Genomic DNA, 20,053 nt, shown 5'->3' with positions numbered 1-20,053 from the left:
AATTAATTCGCGCTTCTAATGATCTTAACTTTTTTTACAAAAACAATAAGGAAATAACTTATATTATCTCCTGATTATTTCAAAAGTATTCCAATTATTTTTCTTACAGGTAGAGAATTATCCTTTTATATAATTAATTATGACAGTTCACCTTTGTTCAACTTCACCCCGCGTACAAGGAATCGGAACTGTCAGTCAGTCGTTAATCTCATTCAGTGAAATTGACATGAAACATGGGGGAATCCGCGTTTTCCGAAGACGGGAAATATTATTCAAATATTAGTCAAGACGGCCGACTTAGAATATGGGACACAGAAACGAATGTCCTAAAACAAGAGTACACTCCAGACCTCCACCTGACTTCTCCACCTTCATGTCTAAAATGGGTCTTTGTAGGCATTTCTACCGTAAGTACCACACGTGGTTTTAAACCACTCAGCTTATCTACACAATCAATTTTATTGCACAATCTACTTCAATATAAACTTATTTATAATATCTCGTACTTAAAACTACTCGACAATACGTTGGAAATTACAAAAAACAAACTGTTGATAAACATAACCTTAAAATCTTTCCAGGGGACCCAGCCGAAAACAAAGCGGAAATCTTCAGACAGCGAGACACAATGTATAGCGTTAGGGACGTCCAGTGGGAAAATTCTAATATATTCAGTGACACAGGCTAAAGTTGACCATGTTTTGAAGGAGGAGAAATCGGGAAACTTCAACAGTTTTATAACATCAGTAGATTGGCACAGAAAATATGGATTATTCAGTTGTAATAAGTCGAATTACGTTTATAATTGGGACTTAAGTAATGGAAAGATTAGGAATAAGTATAATGTTATTTTTGATAGTAAGAATAAGCAAGGAAACAGTATAAGTGCTATAAAAATCGTACCTCATAATTTGGTGAGTATTCTTTGTTATTATATTTACATACATATAATCACGTCTGTATCCCTTGCGGGGTAGACAGGGCCAACAGTCTAGAAAAGACTAGTAGACCTGCATTCAGCTGTTTGGCTTAATGATAGAATTGAGATTCATATAGTGGCAGGTTGCTAGCCCATCGCTTTCGCCTTTTTCTATTGATGCCTATTATATTTAGAATTTAACCTTTCATTTTACATTTTCGAGCTGAATGAGTGGCCTTTCAGTAAGCTTTGGCTACCCTGCAAGGGATGTAGAGTTGACTTAATGATAGAATTAAATTGCCTAATAGTGACAAGTTCCTAGCTCATCGCCTGCAAGAGGAATCCCAAATTTATAAGCCTACCCCTTGGTCCCCTTTTACTACATTCACTGGAAAGATATGGTTGGAGGTTCTTTTCTAAATTGCTGGAAACCACAAGCCACTAGAACTCGCACGTAACTCCGAATTATAATATTTTGTGTTGATTTTCAGAATACACCAGCGAGATACCTCATAACGGCATCATGGCAAGTCTGCCTGTGGCGGTTGCACAATAACGATGCGACCATCGTGAGGAACCTCGGACACAACGCTACGCAGAACGCATTACTTTCACTATGCACACTCAACAAGTCTTGTTGGCTGATTGTCGGAGCACTGTGAGTATCATACGTACTTATTATAGTATATACATACTTTATACTAAGTTTATAAGCCTTTCCTACAAACATACATATAATCATGTCTATATTCCTTACGGGATAGAGCCAACAGTCTTGAAAAGACTGACAGGCCACGTTAAGTTTGTTAGGCTTAATGATACAATTGAGATTCAAATAGTGACAGGTTGCTAGCCCATCGCCTAAACCTAGAATCCCAAGTTAATAAGCCTATCCCTTAGTCCCCTTTTATCACATTAATGGGAATCATGGAGTGGTCCTATTCTTTTTTTATTAGTGCCAGGAACCACACGGCATTAGCCTTTTTTAAATAAAAAATTATTTCATTTTTCAGAAACGAACGTCTCCTATCGTTCTGGGACGTAACCATTGCGGAGGACCAGCCGCAAGTCAACGGTGATCAAACACCGTCCAAGAAACAGCGGAAACTCTCTTCATCATCATCACCTACGTACAACTTTGTGCTCGAGGACGCACCGAGATACGTCGATGTGACAGTGAGGGAAGACGAGAACGGAACGGCTCTGAATATTGGTGCGACAACTAGGAGCGGTGTTATGCATTATTATAATCACATGCTTAATGGGTGAGTGGAATTTCAAGACTTTATGTAATTTACACATCTATCTATACTAATATTATGAAGCTGAAGAGTTTGTTTGTTTGGACACGCTAAGCTCAGGAACTACTGGTTGGAATTGAAAAATTATTTTTGCATTGAATAGACTGTTTATCGAGGAAGGCTTTAGGCTATATAACATCACGCTGCAACTATTAGGAGCGAAGATATAATGGAAAATGTGAAAATAAAATGGGGAAAATTATTCATCCTTGAATGCTTCAATGATGCCCAAAATTACTATTCCACGCCGACGTAGTCGCGGGCACACCTTGTCTTGTATAAGAAATTGCATTCTTCAAAATCATCTTCTGAGGCCTCTGGCGGGGTAGACAGAGCCAACAGGTCTTGGGAGAATGAAAGGCCACCTTGAGCTGTATGGCTTCATGATGGAATTGAGATTCAAATAGTTGACAGGTTGCTAGCCCATCACCTACAAAAAGAAATGCAAGTTTATTAGCCTATCCCTTAGTCAACGGCTACGTGATGGAATTGAGATTCAAATAGTTGACAGGTTGCTAGCCCATCGCCTACAAAAAGAATTGCAAATTTATTATTCTATCCCTTAGTTGCCTTTTACGACATCCATGGTAAATATATGAAGTGGTTCTATTCTTAAGTGCCAGTAACCACACAACACAAAACTTGGAAATTTAGAAATGCTAGTAGTATTATAAATCAATATAAGTTATGTTTGATAACAATAATTTATACCTACATACATACATACATATGATCACGTCTTTATCCCTTACGGGGTAGACAGAGCCAACAGTCTTGAAAAGACTGATAGGCCATGTTCAGCTGTTTGGCTTAATGATAGAATTGAGATTCAAATAGTGACGGGTTGCTAGCCCATCGTCTAAAAGAAGAATCCCAATTTTATAAGTCTATCCCTTAGTCGCCTTTTACGACATCCATGTTAAATACATGGGAGTGGTTGTCGTGTCATCCGTGGTTGGTTGTCATGGAACACGGAACTTGAAAATTTAGAAAACGTTAGCAACATTACAACAATATAAGTTATGTTTGATAACAATAATTTATACCTTTTGTCCTGGTAAAGGGTCAGGTCAAAAGTACCCGAAACCGCCGAGCTTGTATGAAGAGAGTTATGAATGTGGATGAAGCGAAGGAAGTATGCAGAGATCGTGGCAAGTGGAAAGAGGTAGTCTCTGCCTACCCCTCCGGGAAAGAGGCGTGATTTTATGTATGTATGTATGTAATTTATACCTTGTTGTTTTGATAAATAAACAAACTTGACATTTTCCTTTGCAGGGCGTCAGCGAAGCCATTAAAACCGTCGGTCACTATACAAGTGACGTCGCCGGCCGCCCATCCCTTGCCGCTCCAATGCTGTAAAGTGCTTAACTCGGACATCCTAATCGGATATAGCAACGGAACGGTGACAACTTTTGAGAGAATCGTAAGTTTTACATGTATTTATACTAATATTTTAAAGATGAAGAGTTTGTTTGTTTGTTTGAACGTGCTTATCTCAGGAACTGCTGGTTCGAATTGAAGAATTATTTTTGCGTTGAATAGACTGTTTATCGAGAAAGGCTTTAGGCTATATAACATCACACTGCAACTGTCTTTCCCATGGGTGTCGTTAAAGATGACTAAGGGATAGGCCTCTTGTAGGTGATGGGCTAGCAAACTGTCATTATATGATTCTCAATTCCATCATGAAGCCATACAGCAGAACGTGGCCTTTCAGTCTTTTCCAGACTATCGGCTCTGTCTACCCCTCAAGACATGTAGACGTGATTATTTGGTATGTGATTATTTGTTATGTGATTATTTGGTATGTATGTATGTTGTATGTATAGTGATTACATTTCCTCTATTCAGTATTACATACATCTTTTTTTTCACAGACGCCAGAATTAAAATCTAAAACGCAAGTTCTCATACGCGGTGATAGCGTTAAGAAGAATAGAAGGAGCAGCACGATTGAGAACAAGTTGAAACAAGACGACAGCGTGACGTACGTGGAGCCTATGGGGGGGGTGGTGGGGAGGAAGCGGAGCGCTTCCGGTGGGCAGGTCAGTTGTGTTAAAAACTGTTATTTCCACTGTCATGAGCGTTGGTCGGTCAAAAGTAGCCGAAACCGCCGAGCTTGCATGAAGAGAGTTATGAATGTGGATGAAGCGAAGGAAGTATGCAGCGATCGTGGCAAGTGGAAAGAGGTAGTCTCTGCCTACCCCTCCGGGAAAGAGGCGTGATTTTATGTATGTATGTATGTATGTGTGAGCGTCGGTGGTCTAATTAGTAAGGTGCCTGGTGCGTGATGCGCAGGCGCAGGTTCGAATCCCAACTCGGCCAATGACTATTTGAGAAGTTATGTGCATTTGAATACTAACCGATGCTCTTATTGTGAAACCTGCACATTCAAGTAGCTGGATGTGTGAGCATGATCGATCCAATACGGGTAAGGTTCCCCTGCAAAGGTGGCGGAGGTCAGACGCGAGTGGGAGTGGCTAACAACCTGTCACTAATTGAATATTAATTCCGTACAGCTAACGAGTTCAGTCTTTTTTAGGACTGTAGGCTCTGTCTGCCCCGCAATGTATATAGACGTGATTATAATGTATGTTTGTTTATTTTGTTTTACAGATAGAAGTGCCGATGGAGGCCCGTCTAGAAAACTTAGCGTTGGACCCAAAAAGCAGAAGTAAAGCCGCTGTCAACCAGAACCTTACGAAGCTACTGATGCAAGGGTTACATTCAAAGGACAAAGAGTGAGTTATTTTTTTATATATTCGACGGCCTCTGTGGCGCAGCGGTAGTACGCTTGTCTGTGACACCGGAGGTCCCGGGTTCGAATCCCGGCCAGGGCATGATGAGAAACGAACTTTCTCTGATTGTCCTGGGTCTTGGATCTTTATCTATTATAAATATAGTATTTATTGTAAATATAGTATTGTTGAGTTAGTATCTCGTGACACAAGTTTCGAACTTACTTCGAGGTTAACTCAATCTGTGTAATTTGTCCCGTATATATTTATTATTATTTATTTATTTATTTTATTTATTAATCATATATATACATAACAGAAGAAATTTGAAAAAAAGAAGGGTTAGTCATATGTGAAAAATATTTTTTTTAAAATAACATGAGAACCGCCTCCAGACCAATCGATGTCCTCCTTTTTTGAAGTCGGTTAAATTATTAAAACCTTCTCCTAAGTGTTAAAAACATTTAATTGGAAGCATCTAAATCGGTTTAGTGTAACGCGAGATAATCGCGGACAAACATACATACAGGTCAAACTGAGAAGCATTTTCCCAAATTATGTCGAATAGTACCTATGTAAAATATAAAAATTGATCACTAAAATTAAATTATTACTACAATGTATTCTCTCCTCCACATTCTATTCTAAGTTTGGATAATTGTGAAGTTGACGTTGTTGAAGAAAATGCTTCAGTGCGGTTTGTTACCGCTTCTTCTGCACTGACGCCTTGGAAGTGGCAGTAAACTTAAGTTTTTAAGTAATTAATTTGACGTCAACCAATGTTGTGAAACCAAACGTTTTGACAATAATTAAGCGATATGAAGTATCCTATAATAATGAATAACATTTTTTTTAATTGCAAAAAAAGTGAAAAAAAAAATATTATTATTATTTTTTTTTCTTTATTTCAGATTAACACAAATGGTATTACTGAAGAACGATCCAGCTGTAGCTAATCGCACCGTAGCTTCGCTGCCGGTGGATTGCGTGCCTTTGTTATTGCAACATCTCCTCATCATGGCTAATAGGAAAACGACGCAGTGAGTTTATCTTTTCAACATAAATAGTTTTCGCAATATCGTGGCAAGTGGAAAGAGGTAGTCTCTGCCTACCCCTCCGGGAAAGTGGCGTGATTTTATGTTTGTATGTATGTATAAATAGTTTGTTTTTTATTGTGGTCATCTTTTTTTATTAATAGTTTTAGTTTGTGTATTGTATGCATTAAATTACAATTTTGCTGCCACACCCAACTTTCACTCTCGTACATAAGTGTTGGAACCAACACAGATTCTTCGTACTTACATAAATAAATATATTATGTAGAGATTGTCTAAGCTGAAGTGACGCGCCCCACCTTCGTATTTACGCACACAAGCAAATATCAAATATGGACGCAATACACCTAAACATCAATCGTTCATTTGCCGGTTAGGCTCAAACTGTTTTTCTCAAATTTGTTGAATTTTGTTGCCCAACTAGTTTAGTTGAACTTAAACGTTCGAGAGGAGAGGACGTTTTGTTTCATACAATATGACGTCGCTGCTCCATAGAGCGAGCGTGGTCGGATTTATCGCCCGACAAGTCGACCGTATTGTTCACGTGCAGATCGTAGTTCACTGAACAATCGACGCTACCACACAGATGAAGTGTCGTCATTAATATTTGCACTCACACATCTAAATAAACTAATTAAGTAGTGGGGCGCGTCACTTCAGCTTAGACAATCTCTACATATATAATTGTTTCAGATGTGCGTCAGTATGTACGTGGATAAAAGCCGTTGTGAGATCGCACGCCGCGCTTCTAATAGCTTCGTCTAGCTCAAACAACGCGGCCCATAGTCATTTAGCTCAATTGCTGGCTGTTTTTACACATAGGTAAGTGGTTTTTACTTTGAAATTTATATATCAGAGCTTTTAGAAGCTGTTCAGGGCTGTCGGAAGCTATTCAGGGCTGTCGGAAGCTATTCAGGGCTGTCGGAAGGTATTCAAGGCTGTCGGAAGCTATTCAGAGCTGTCGGTAGCTATTCAGAGCGGTCGGTAGCTATTCAGCGCTGTCGGTAGCTATTCAGTGCTATCGAAAGCTATAAAAATATGCCAGACTCTTATCAGTGGTGACCGATCAGACTTATTGTATATTTGTTATATTTTCACACAAACTACACCACCGATTTTGTAGGTATTAAGCACAGATATAGACGAAACCTTTAACAGTAACAGGTACAAAGGTAGTTTAATTAACATGTATAACGTAATTTTATCATAATTAGCATTTATACATATAGTAAACCTATATCCTATCTATTAAAAAAAAACTTCAGCAAAATCCGTTGCATACTTACAGACGCGGTAAGCGACTTCGCTTTGTACAATGTAGTTGTAGGATTTATACATAGTTACAAAGTTAGTTATTCCTACAGAAGATAGAAGGAGAAAAGAGGAGAGAAATAATCAGTTTAAAATGTCTATATTATTCAACATAAAATATAAATATTCAACATACATATGTATGGAATACAAGTCCCCGCAAGGGATATAGACGTGACCGTATGTATGTACATATGATCACGTCTATATCCCTTGCGGGGTAGACAGAGCCAACAGACTTGAAAAGACTGAACGGCCACGTTCAGCTATTTGGCTTAATGATAGAATTGAGATTCAAATAGTGACAGGTTGCTAACCCAACGCCTGAAAAAGAATTCAAACTTTGCAAGTCTATCCCTTAGTCGCCTTTTACGACATCCATAGGAAAGAGACGGAGTGGTCCTGGTCAGTGGACTGGACTTTTTTGTATTGATGCCGGGAACCACACGGCACGGTATAAATATTCAACGACAATAAAAATTATATCTGACATTTTTCTAACCAAACAAAATCGTGGCAACCCTTGCTAAAGCGTATACCAAGCAGGTTTACTTCATAGTGTTTTTTTTTTTGCAGACGCTCCCACCTCTGCCAATTGCTGAATTTGCGAGGTCGACTGGACCTCACCATGTCTCAACGGAAGACGGACAATGAACATTCACAGGAGGCTGTGCTGGAATATAATGATGGTAAGTAGGGCATTAAGAATCTTGAATTATCATAAAAGACGACTAAGTGATAGGTTAATAAACTTGGGACTATTCTTGTAGGCGATGGGGTAGCCACCTGTCAATATTTGAATCTGAAATCTATTGGTAAGCTGTTGCCTTTTAGATGAAAATGCATTTATTTCTTTAACTACAAAGTCAACACTCATTGTTAGGATTTTCTATTAAGCAAAGTATGCCTGTATCAGAAAGTTTGACAAACATTTCTAAGTCTGACAAAAGCTTACCCATTTCTGATATAAAAATAAATTGACGTTTCAGATTCAACATCAGAAGACATGGAAGTTGAAAAATACCATTCTGACAGTGATCAGTCGTGGGATGATGAGAGGGACAGGCCGGATGATGAATCAGATGATGAGTGATGAATATATTATATGTTATTTTTATCCTGTGGTTTTATTGTTCCTTGTACGTTCAATACATATCTATACTAATATTATAAAGCTGAAAAGTTTGTTTGTTTGTTTGAGCACGCTAATCTCAGGAACTTCTTGTTCGAATTGAATCATTTTGCGTCGAATAGACTATTTATCGAGGGGTTGCATCCTCACCACTCTGGAGAGGAGTCCGGGGTATGCCTTTGACCATGGATCCTGGATTGGGTGAGTCAGGTTTTTACACGAAGCGACTCCCGTCTGACATCCGCAACCTTTGCAGGGGAACCTAATACGTAAAGTTACACATCATGCCTAAATGTGCAGTTTTCCTCACGATGATTCTTTCTCTCATCGTAAAAGCATCGGTTAGAATCTTCGATCAAGCATAATATATAAGTAGAATTCAATATAATGTACGTCACTTCGAAAATAGTCATTTTTACGTGGCTGATGGCCGACGTGGGATTTGAACCTGTGCCTTTTATCGCCACACGCGTTTTAACCGGGCACCTTAACGATTCGAGCGCTCCTGAAGACGGACTAATATCTTTCCAACTTGCACATTCCATTGCATGTATACTATCCTTTCGCTTTGTAGCGGGAACAACTTCAACTCGACCGCCACCACGGAAGATTTTTCGCAAGACTAGGTGGTTATGCCTGGTGGTTCCCGGCACCAATTAAAAAAAAAGAACAGGACCACTCCATCTCTTTCCTATAGATGTCGTAAAAGGCGACTGCTGGATAGGCTAATAAACGTTGCATTCTTCTTTTAGGCAATGGACTAACAACCTGTCACTATTTGAATCCCAATCCTATCATTATATCATCGTAGTGTGGTTCGCTCGCTTTTATTATTTGTACCTACAAGATTACCCAAGAAACATAGGTATTACGGCGCGGGTGCAAATGTCTTGCGGTAATGATAAGGATAATAATCTTGTGACATTAATGAGCGAATTAAGTCTGAAAATAATGAGTCCATGCTGGCCTGATAGCGAAGTGTTTCAGGCTTAGAAGCTGGCTAGCTATTGTAAGTCAATCAAAGGCTAATAGACCTAGATTCGTCATGGCTGTCGTAAAAGGAGAATATGGGAAAGGCTACTAAACTTGATATTCTTCTTGAAGGCGATTCACTTGCAACCTGCCACATTTTAAATATCATTCCTATCATTGAGCCATACAGCTAAGCGTGGTCTTTTCCAACGGCCGTCTCTGTCTACCCCGTAAGGGATGCGGACAAATGTATTTCGCACAAGACGCATCTATTATACAATCCTCAGAATACAAAGTAACAATAAGGATGCTTATTGGGACTATACGTTTAAAGAAAAAAATAAACAAAATATATGTACTCTTATTACAAATATATTTACTTAAAACTATCATACATCACCTTGTATGTCCTATCTTACAATCGCTTAACATTTGAAAATAGTGTTATGTTTCAATTTATATAAAAATTTATGTACAAATTACATAAATAATGAATAATATGACAATCTGTAGCAGCAATACATAGTATTGTGCATTTACATGTTGAAAAATCTCATACATCATCAATCTGAACGCGGCCTTTCAGTGTTTGTGATACTAATGGCTCTGTCTATTCCATATGGGCCAATAAAGACATGATTATAATATCTTGAAAAAATAATTACAACGTTTAAATTCTATGTCAAAAAAATATTGCATGTAATTTTCAATTCAAATAAAAACATAACACCGAAATTCCACATTTCACAACAAATGCACTTCTCACATTAGGCACCAAAATTAAAAAAATAGTCTATATTGTCTATGCTTTCTTCGGAGGCGGTCTGAAAACCCCCACCACTACCGCGTGATCCCTTTCGTAGGGCTCCAATGTGAGTTGTTCCTGCGGTTTCAATTTGTCAGCTTGTAATTTCTTCACTTCCGCAGCGAATACAGCTTCCGGTTGCGCCGTTGAATCTATGCATGAGGCCTGGAAGCGTTGTCTATGGTTAGTTTAGTTTTAATTTTGGAGGGTAAGAGAGGTTATGATTTCGAGACCTCAGTGAGAGAGTTCGAATTTCAACATGAAAAATTTAGCTTTTTTTCTTCATCATAGGAGAAATTGACCCCATTTTGAAGGGTACGTTTATAGGATAGATAAGGTATGCTACTTATAAGATTGCGATTCTTGTCGCGAGCTGCTTCCCTTCTCGCGCAGATCGTAAAAGTCAATCAAGGATATGCTTGTAAACTTTGGCATTGGAGCTAGCAAACTGTCAATACAAGAATTTTCAAAAATTCAAATTCAAATTCAAAATTTTTATTCATTATTATAGGATACTATATATCGCTTAATAATTGTCGTATGGTTTAACATTGGTTGACGTCAAATAAATTACTTAAAAACTAAGTTTACTGCCGCTTCCAAGGCGTCAGTGCAGAAGAAGCGGTAACCAACTGCACTGCAGCATTTTCTTCAACAACGTCAACTTCACAATATAATTTAAATAATTAAGGCATTCAGCGAAAAATGACTTTTGAATCTCGTGACTATTGTCTTCTTATTCTTCCTGGCGCTCTGAGTGAGAGAGCTCACACAGTGATCACACTCTAAAGAGGAGCCCGGGGTATTCCTTTAACCAAGATCCTGAATTGGGTAAATCCGGTTTTTACACAAAACTGATTGACTGAATCTCTACAAGGGAACCTAACCCATTTTTAATCTGTTGTATTGTATGTTTAACCCCTATATGAGAGATAAAAATGTATTTAGAAAAAATCTCACCTTAATTGATATCACAAAATGTCCGCCGTTCTTCAAAAAATGTTGAGCGTTCAAACTCACGATTCTCGCTTGGTCCGGTTGGGCTACATCAGCGAAAATTGTATCTACCATGCCGACTAGCATTCTGTAATTATATGTGTATATATTAAGCTTGGTTTGTATAGAGAATGTGATGCAAATTGTGTGTGGAATTCAGAGAGAGAGTTCAAATTGTATTTCGACATGTATAATTTAGTTCATAGGTTCTTCATCATTAGAATCCACATCTGTAAGAGCTCATAATTGATTGTGCTTTTAGTGTTGTGCCCGCAATTGAGAAGTGGAAAGTCAGGTAAATAAATGACTATTGTCTGAACTCCTCGACTCTGGAGAGGAGCCCGGGGTATGCCATAGACCTTGGATTGGGTGAGTTAGGCTTTTACACAAAGCGACTACCATCTGACCTCCGCAACCTATGCAGGTAAACCTTACTGTATGACCTCCTTGACTAAAAATTCTTTATCCATAACAATTAATACAAATCTGTAGTGTTTTTCTCCTATAACCAATTTTCAAATATTCAGTCATTTCAAATTGAACAACTGCCCTGGTCCCAACTTTTCGATTTAAACCCCAGTAATTCAAACTAATATTAAAAACACGGAAATTAGTGTTCTTAAAATTTCTGTCTCTTCTTGACACAATATCTACAAAGTCTTTCGAAACTTTGAACAGCCAGGAGTAATAAATTTATATGTAGGTAAAGTCTTAAAAAAAATTATTTCTAGACAAAGTCACTGGTAAAAACTCACCTGTATTTCAATGGATGCCTTGCATCTTCAATAATCGGTATAATATTTGTCCTTTTCTTGGCAACATTTATCAGATCTCGTCCGGATCTGTGCGAGAACTCCACTGCGTACACCAGACCCTCCTGTGTGACATTATTATTAAGTTTTAATATGTTTTCATTGAAAATACAATGTGTCGTGGGATTTTGGGTTTGTCAGAACGGAAAGGTAGTGAATTTGTGTGGGCTTCACGGTTTTATAAGCACCCATTTTTTGTCATCATATGTTTGTATTAATATTAAATAGTTGCATATAGTCACGTCTATATCCCATGCGGGGTAGACAAAGCCAACAGTCTTGAAAAGACTGATAGGCCACGTTCAGATTTTTTTTATATACAGGACAAATTACACAGATCAAGTTAGTCTCGAAGTAAGTTCAGGACTTGTGTTACGAGATACTAACTCAACGATACTATATTTTATTATAAAAAATTATATAGATAAACATCCAAGATACAGGCCAATCAGAAAAAGTTCTTTTCTCATCATGCCCTGACCGGTATTCGAAACCCGGGACCTCTGGTGTCACAGACAAGCGTACTACCGCAACGCCACAGAGGTAGTCTTCTAGAATTACATACACTGTGGCAAGAGATTAAAAATGAAAGCTGTTGAAGACTTGTGTCATAAAACACAGACCCTGAATTTGGCTGGCTTTAAAAAATGGTATACATATGTGACTCATACATACATAAAATCACGCCTCTTTCCCAGAGGGGTAGGCAGAGACTACCTCTTTCCACTTGCCACGATCTCTGCACACTTCCTTTATTTCATCCCCACACAACTCTCTTCATGCAAGCTCGGCGGTTTCGGGTACTTTTGACCTGACCCTTTACCAGGACGTCCTTAATTTAATCAAGATACGTTCGTCTAGGTCTTCCCACTCCGACCTTTCCCTACACACTCTCCTTGTATATCTGCTTAGTTAACCTATATAACATATGTGACTCGCTAGTAATTAAGTCAAACTCACCGGCCCAACAATATCCGAAACATGACTAACTGTGGTACCGCTGGCAGCCCCCAAATACAGGACCCTGGAACCGGGAGGCATGTGTATAGCGTCCACTCCGCCCATGATAGCGGCGGCCAATTTGGACCGGAATGGATTCCATACTCTGTACTCCACTTTCTCGCCTTCGTTCTGAAAATATTGTCTATGGTTAATGGTGTTTATGTCTATGGTTTCGAAAGTTTTTTTTTTAGCTGTGGCCAATCAGAAGTGGGTATGTGGTTATGGTCTTCATGGATAGGTCCAGATTAGAGGGACCATATTGTCATCATTTTGTAGTGGCGATTTAAAATGTTAAAATTCATTTTATGCTCAAGGTTTTATAAAATAACTTTCTTATTCCAAAAAATAATTCCATCATTAAGGTGAATGAGGTATCCCAGTCTTTTCGAGATGTTGGGCTTCGTCTACGCCGTCCTAAGTGGAACATCCTTCTTTCATGTTCTTTTTATATGTTAATTTTTTTTATTTTCTGATCTGTTGTCACGTTTGTTGTAACATTAAATATAAACAAATGTCATATGGACAGACCCAATTCCCTTAATTTTGATCTGACTGAATGAAAACCTTAATATCTAGTCATCATGTTCATGATTAACAATATTAAAGGAAAGTGAACGAGGAGTTTGTATAAAAACTTGAGCCAAACCAACAAGTCAATAACACTTTTAATATTTAAATTTTCATTTACAGCTACTATTAATATTTTTCTAAATATTAATAAATTAAACAAACCTCAACAGATATCCGCTTTTCACCGTAAACTTCTGAACCAGGCACCAAATTCTTTGTAACCAATGCGTCTTCTTTGCCCCTAGCTATAAAAACACCAGCGTGCCTGCGAAATAAGACTATGGTCAAGACAGAATTCATGGAAAATTGTTTAGTTATTTGTGCATACAAAGATATTTATCAGTAAAATTAAAGTGGCTTCAAGCTGTTCGCTTTCAGAAGAACGAAAGTTATTTTAATAACATCATGTGAATAATAATTTTTCAATCAAATAAACTGAAAACAATTTTGATTCACTCAAAAAAAACTTTTATAAATAACTAGCTGTGCCCTCGACTTCGTTCGCGTAGAATAGTTGTTTTTGGCATCATTGAAGGACGAATAATTTTCCCTGTTTTTTCACATTTTCCATTATTTCTTCGCTCTTAATAGTTGCAGCGTGATGTTATATAGCCTGAAGCTTCCTCAATAAATGGTCTATTCAACACAAAATACCCCTCCGGGAAAGAGGTGTGATTTTATGTATGTATGTATGTCAACATAAAAATAATTTTTGATTCGAACCCGTAGTTCCTGAGATGAGCGCGTTCAAACAAACAAACTCTTCAGCTTTATAATATTAGTATAGATTTCACTAACCTGTGTGGTTCAATGATAACTTGCTTTCCTCCCTTGAAACCTCCCCTTTTTGGAGGTCCTCCCCTGCCGCGACCTTACAAAAAATAACTGAATTTATAATACAAACAATCAACTTGATCAAAATCGATAGATTTTCATGTATATTCAGTAGTGGGTATGTGGTATCATAGTCTTCATGAATAGGTCGAGATTAGAGGGACCATGTTCTCATCATTTGAAGGTCAAATTAAAACGGTAATGTGCGAGTCGGTTTCTATCACCATGGGTTCTGTACGCAACATGTAGGTAAGATATTATAAAGATCATGAAGAATTTGAATTTTAAGATTAAAAAAATATTTCTTTCAGGTTACAAAAAAATTATTATTAGCTACCTATAAAAGAATCATGATTTTAAATTTTGACTGGAAGAAAGTGGCCAATCTAAAGAGCTGTTCATATAAATGTAGTAAACTCATTAAAGTTACGCCATACAATTAAATCCGCTGAGGTACCAAAATACATATATGATCCGAGTCATACAGTTAAACATGGCCTTTTAGTCTTTTTAAGACTCTTGGCTCTGTCCTTAAAGGGATATAAACATGACTTTCTAGCTTTCTTTCTGTCTTTAAGTACGTACAGAACCCTAAGTTACAGATTACACCATGAAAAACAACTATACACATTACATTGTAGAGATGTACAACTTACCGCCGCCCCCGCGTCCGCCGAAGCCCCGGCCTCCGCCCCCGCGCTTCTCAAACTTGCCGCCGCCGGCTCCGCCTCGGCCGCCGCCGAAACCTCCTCGGCCTCCGCCTTTTAACAATAAAATATGATAATTTCAAACACAAATTGCTATTGTTACTGGTAATGAATAAATTTAGAGTATTTTGGCGGATTTTGACACAGAGAGGACTGTCATTTTATTAAATTCAGAGTGAAGTAAAAAAAAAAAAACAAATTAAAAATTCATATTTGGAACAAGGTCGACTAGCAACACGTTTATACACACGGCGGTAAAGCGGTGGTAGTAATATAATATACACGCATCAGCTTTAAACTGCTTATGTATTCATGATAAATATAACAATAACGCACATATTAAAAATTAAGGACAACCATTGACATGTGAATGAACTGTAACAAATGGATGCCTGCTTGGAAAACATCTTTATTACCTCCTCCAAATCCCCCCCGTCCGCCTCCACGGCCGCCGCCTCGTCCTCCGCCTCTACCGCCGCCGCCTCCGCGACCTCCGCCGTTGAAATCTGTGGAAAAACTTGTGGGTTAATAAAGTAGATAAATAATCTTTTCAACATATAAATTTTATTTCATTTATATTTTGAAAAGACTTTAGTTTTCCTAAAATGCAAGTGGTTTCAAGCACTTTAAATACCTATGATTTTTTGGCACGGTTGTCGTAAAGGCAACTAAAGGAAAAGCAAATGCGTTAATCCAAAATCGTAAGCAAAGAAGTAATGATTAGGACCACGTGGGGGACAAGGAAGCTTGGGGAGTACGTGCAATAAAACATAACCTCTAAATTATACTTCCAAGTGTTTCTAGCGGAAAGAAGTGGCTATTTCTTAATAAATTTGACTTAAATTAATAACAAAACCATGATTTCAAATTCAGCCAATGATACCTAAGTACTTAGAAATAAGCTAGTTTCAAATGCAAACATAACCTCTCGCGTGAAACGTGGACGAAAAATAAAGAGTATTTTTAAATAGTACTGAATAAATTTCGGTCCTCAAAATATAATCAAATGGCACCAGATTAATTCAATAAATAATCACATATAATAGTAATAACAGAAAAAAGACATGCGGCATCAATGTGCTCGGAATAAGTTAGGAAGTCAACTCACCTGGTTTTCCCATTGTAATTGCAGGAACTATAAACGGCACGTAGGGATCAAGAATAAATGCTTAACTAAACGTTCACTTGTTTCTATCTAAATACAAAAATAAATCTGACTTTCCTCATAAACAGCGCGGACACGGAGTCATGCCGCCGCGTTGCTGCGTCCGGAAATGTCGCCATTTCAAAAGTAATGACAGCACAGAAGTGAAGGACAAATGTTGCCAGCTCTTACAGGGAATCTGCACGCGCTTCGTTCGGTATTTTGTAATTTATTATTTTTCCCCTTTCATAAATTTTATATCATCCAATTTTTTATTTGCGTAATATGAGAACAACAAGGTCTTACAGTTATATAACAGATCTTCATATTAACCTTTTGGGATATTCGAAACATTTGTATAGAAGACTACTTTTAATTAGTTTTATATAATATATTTTCTATATGTAGATACTTAGTATCTAAATATATTTTTATGTAGGTAGGTACTAAAGATTTGAAATCTATTAGGGTAAGATAATTTTATAAGTTCCGTGATTAATACTATCTTACCATTTCACATAATTTTCCTCAAAATAAGGATAAAGTCATATATTGGCAACGCTAAAAGGATAAAAAGATTGCCATTAAAATATATCTTTAAGAAATTGCCATTCTACTGTAAAAAATAAAACCGAAATAACTTCTTTGTTTCCTTTTAAACAGATTTAAAAAAGGAGGTTCTCAAGTCGCCCGTTTTTTTTGTAAACTAGCTGATTGCTCCAATTTCATATTTGCTTATTAACTACCTTAGAGTATCCACCAACTAAGTCATAGGTACTTGAAGTCATAGTTACTTAACATTGAATAACAGACTTTTAAACAAATGACAGATAACTTTTAACGAATCACAAGTAATAAATCCTTGTTTCATAAAGATTCTTATCAGTACGATAAAAAAGATAAACTTTAATAAAATAGATACTTTCTGATTGATATTTACTGATCGCCAGCAATACTTATTCAATCGACTGACGATTACCTACACAAAGTGTACAATTTAATAATATCTAATGGAGGCATTAAACGCAAATGATTTAAAGCTCTTTAAATGGGTAAATGAGCCAGCAGAATGGAATTTAACACAGGATATTTTGTCCGTAACAACTGACAACAAAACAGATTTCTGGCAGCACACTTGGTATAAATTTTATCCCAACACTGGCCACTTATTTGGAAAAAAAGTGAATGGAAATTTCTGTTTTTCGGTAAGATATAAGTATTTGCGAACTGTAGATATTTTATTTAAAAACATTAAAAAAAATATCCTAACCTATAAATCTTATCTACATACCTACTAACCCAAGTCATGAGACATTTAACATGTAAAGCTAATAAAATAAAAATTATATGACATAATGACAAACATAAGGGTCCAATTTTTGCATTTTGGTTAATGTACCCTAAAATCTTATCTCTCTCTGCGGTTTACTGAGATAAAAAGAGAGGAAAGTACATACATACTACGCTTAGGTAATCGCTATTTAGCGTAGTATCATCGTAACATCGCTATGTTAAATGTAATCTCCCCGTAATGGATAATTTAAAAACGTTTTATATGTACCTATGTTCTTGAAAAGACAGAACCTAGGGTATGCTCTCTGCTACTAATGCTGACAAGAGTCTCAACACAATACCTACTTTATTGCGTGAATTTGTGGGTGTATCTAGTTTACCCAGGAGAGGCCACCTTGGGAAACAAGATATGCAAACAATATTTTTTCTACTATTATTGTTAGAAGTTAAAATGTTTTACACAGGTGTGCGTAGAAGCTGAGTTCACAACTCTTTACGACCAAGCCGGTCTCATGGTCTACGTGGATAGTAAACATTGGCTGAAGTCTGGTATTGAGCATAATGACGGACAACCCATGATTGGCAATGTGATGACCAATGAAGTTTCTGATTGGGCCACAGGTATTTAGAAATTGGATTTTGAAACATTAGCAATTTAGCGAGGCGACTAGGTGATTGGCTTGTGAACTTGGGGTTCTTCTTTTAGGCGATGGGCTAGCAACTTACATACATAAAATCACGCCTCTTTCCTGGAGGGGACTTTACCCCTTTGTAAGGGCTAGCAACTTGTCACTATCTATTTGAATCTCAATTCTATCATTAAGCCAAACAGCAGAACGTGGCTGGCTGTTGGCGCTGTCTACCCCGCGAGGGATATAGACGTGATGATATGTATGTATAGCAATTTAGCATGGGCGTAGGTACAGCAGGCAGAGACTATTCCATTTATAACTTACTGTCGCGTGATTTTGTTTTTGTGACTTGGGTAGAGATGTTGCCGCTACTTAATTGCTTTTACTTCAATTATATCAATACAACATAATAATTTTATTTTATTTATAAATTTATATTTCTAAGTTTCCATTAAGTTTTGCGAAGTTGATGTATGAAAATGCTGCAGTGCCATTTGTTACCGCTCCTTCTGCATTGACGTTTTGGAAGCGGAACTAAACTTAGTGTTATGTAATTTATTTGACGTCAACCAATATTGTGAAATTAAGAGACACGACAATTAATAAGTGTTACTGTTATATAATATTCAATATATCCCATAATAATGATTAAAAATATATAAGAACATATTTGAAAAATTTGGAGGGGCTTCTAATTCTGGTTTTTACCGAACTTTGAATGACAGCCAACAAAAAAAGTTTAGTACCTAATGGTAAAACTATAATTTCCAATAACAAGTTAATCACATACCTTTGTATCATAAACATATAATATACATATGTATGTGGTTTAAAAATTCGTTCTGTTTTGTTAATAGCGCCACGCAGTGGTTTTTTTTGGATTTCGTTTTAAGTTAGATGCACTCTAGGCCTGTACCAAACCAACACCTAAATAGGTACTTTAAAATTATTATCATTTATGTTAATTGGTACTTTTAAATAATTTTCAGGTGTCTTCACAGGCAATCCTCGCAAATTCTGGATACGCATAACCAAATTAGGCGACGTGGTTTGCGTAAAATACTCCACAGACAATATAACTTGGATACTTTTGAGGTTATGTCAATTCCCGCCTTCAGAAAATGTTCTCGTCGGACCCATGTGCTGTAGCCCGCAACGGCAAGGTTTAGAAGTGAAGTTCAGCGATTTCAAATTTGGAACACCAGCTGAAGATATTTTGCATTCAAATTGAGAATTTAGGGTTTCGAATGTGTGTAGAGCCAAGTTCAGCTAGTGTTAACGAAAATATTACAGTATAAATGACATTCAAAATATATAATAACTTTTGTAATAAAATGAGAACCCCCTAATCGCTCTCCTTCTTTTTTGCAGTTGGTTAAATTTCTAAAACTTTGTCCTTAGTGTAAGTTTCCTGAATATCACATTAAAATCGGTTCAGTAAAAAGCAAGATAATCATGGGCTAACAACAAAGATACAGGTCAAACTGTCGTTTTTTTAAGGTGGTTAAAAAATCGTTAATTAAAATAACCACTAACAAAACCACCAAAAATTAGTACAATCTATAATCGGTGGACGTCACAAAAAGCATATAAAATAGTAAAAACAAAGAAAATCCACCAAAAAAAAAAAAAAATCTGTTGCTGGGAATCGACCTCGGGTTCGTCGGCGTGAATCCTCCTCCGATGGCTATAACCACTGAGCCATCAGTGATGAGCTCGCGCGTGCCAAAATTATCGATGCAGACGTGGGACCTACCTATATTTCAAATTTCAACATAATCGTTAGTAGTTTTCGAGATGGTACAAATATTGCTCGTTTTAGTAGTATAG

General features: G+C 37.1%; 3 protein-coding genes across 3 annotated transcripts; 2 read left to right on the top strand and 1 right to left on the bottom strand.

The window, feature by feature from the left end:
• The first annotated feature begins 192 nt into the window (after positions 1-192).
• LOC106142129 (WD repeat-containing protein 43) lies at positions 193-8,441 on the top strand. Its single transcript, XM_013343755.2, has 11 exons — positions 193-407; positions 582-914; positions 1,411-1,577; positions 1,933-2,184; positions 3,496-3,643; positions 4,098-4,265; positions 4,837-4,961; positions 5,870-5,998; positions 6,707-6,835; positions 7,901-8,013; positions 8,314-8,441. The coding sequence occupies exons 1-11, from the start codon at positions 234-236 to the stop codon at positions 8,415-8,417; spliced, it is 1,842 nt and encodes a 613-aa protein (XP_013199209.2). The 5' UTR covers positions 193-233; the 3' UTR covers positions 8,418-8,441.
• A 1,339-nt stretch (positions 8,442-9,780) lies between these two features.
• On the bottom strand, positions 9,781-16,449 carry LOC106142116 (rRNA 2'-O-methyltransferase fibrillarin). The gene is made up of 9 exons (XM_013343741.2): positions 16,263-16,449; positions 15,571-15,660; positions 15,104-15,208; positions 14,412-14,484; positions 13,776-13,878; positions 13,002-13,172; positions 11,985-12,106; positions 11,194-11,317; positions 9,781-10,398 (listed from the first exon to the last, which is right to left on the bottom strand). The coding sequence occupies exons 1-9, from the start codon at positions 16,273-16,275 to the stop codon at positions 10,231-10,233; spliced, it is 969 nt and encodes a 322-aa protein (XP_013199195.1). The 5' UTR covers positions 16,276-16,449; the 3' UTR covers positions 9,781-10,230.
• Positions 16,450-17,180: 731 nt separating this feature from the next.
• LOC106142128 (uncharacterized) lies at positions 17,181-19,905 on the top strand. The gene is made up of 3 exons (XM_013343754.2): positions 17,181-17,503; positions 18,056-18,212; positions 19,213-19,905. The coding sequence occupies exons 1-3, from the start codon at positions 17,309-17,311 to the stop codon at positions 19,452-19,454; spliced, it is 594 nt and encodes a 197-aa protein (XP_013199208.1). The 5' UTR covers positions 17,181-17,308; the 3' UTR covers positions 19,455-19,905.
• Positions 19,906-20,053: the final 148 nt, after the last annotated feature.

This window comes from Amyelois transitella, chromosome 27 (assembly GCF_032362555.1).
Source record: "Amyelois transitella isolate CPQ chromosome 27, ilAmyTran1.1, whole genome shotgun sequence".
In the NCBI taxonomy this organism is placed as follows: Eukaryota; Metazoa; Arthropoda; class Insecta; order Lepidoptera; family Pyralidae; genus Amyelois; species Amyelois transitella.
This window is presented reverse-complemented; position numbering and strand designations above follow the sequence as displayed.

What these genes read in the sequence shown, in the direction of transcription:
- LOC106142116 (XM_013343741.2), bottom strand. An exon ending in AAAAGCGGATATCTGTTGAG is followed by an intron (nt 13,173 to 13,775) that starts GTTTGTTTAATT and finishes CAATATTTTCAG; the next exon opens with AACGAAGGCGAGAAAGTGGA. An exon ending in TTTCGGATATTGTTGGGCCG is followed by an intron (nt 12,107 to 13,001) that starts GTGAGTTTGACT and finishes AATGTCACACAG; the next exon opens with GAGGGTCTGGTGTACGCAGT.
- LOC106142128 (XM_013343754.2), top strand. Translation starts at nt 17,309, where the DNA reads ATGGAGGCATTAAACGCAAATGATTTAAAGCTCTTTAAATGGGTAAAT. An exon ending in ATGGAAATTTCTGTTTTTCG is followed by an intron (nt 17,504 to 18,055) that starts GTAAGATATAAG and finishes TGTTTTACACAG; the next exon opens with GTGTGCGTAGAAGCTGAGTT. An exon ending in AGTTTCTGATTGGGCCACAG is followed by an intron (nt 18,213 to 19,212) that starts GTATTTAGAAAT and finishes AATAATTTTCAG; the next exon opens with GTGTCTTCACAGGCAATCCT.
- LOC106142129 (XM_013343755.2), top strand. Translation starts at nt 234, where the DNA reads ATGGGGGAATCCGCGTTTTCCGAAGACGGGAAATATTATTCAAATATT. An exon ending in TATAATCACATGCTTAATGG is followed by an intron (nt 2,185 to 3,495) that starts GTGAGTGGAATT and finishes TTTCCTTTGCAG; the next exon opens with GGCGTCAGCGAAGCCATTAA. An exon ending in TGTGCTGGAATATAATGATG is followed by an intron (nt 8,014 to 8,313) that starts GTAAGTAGGGCA and finishes TTGACGTTTCAG; the next exon opens with ATTCAACATCAGAAGACATG.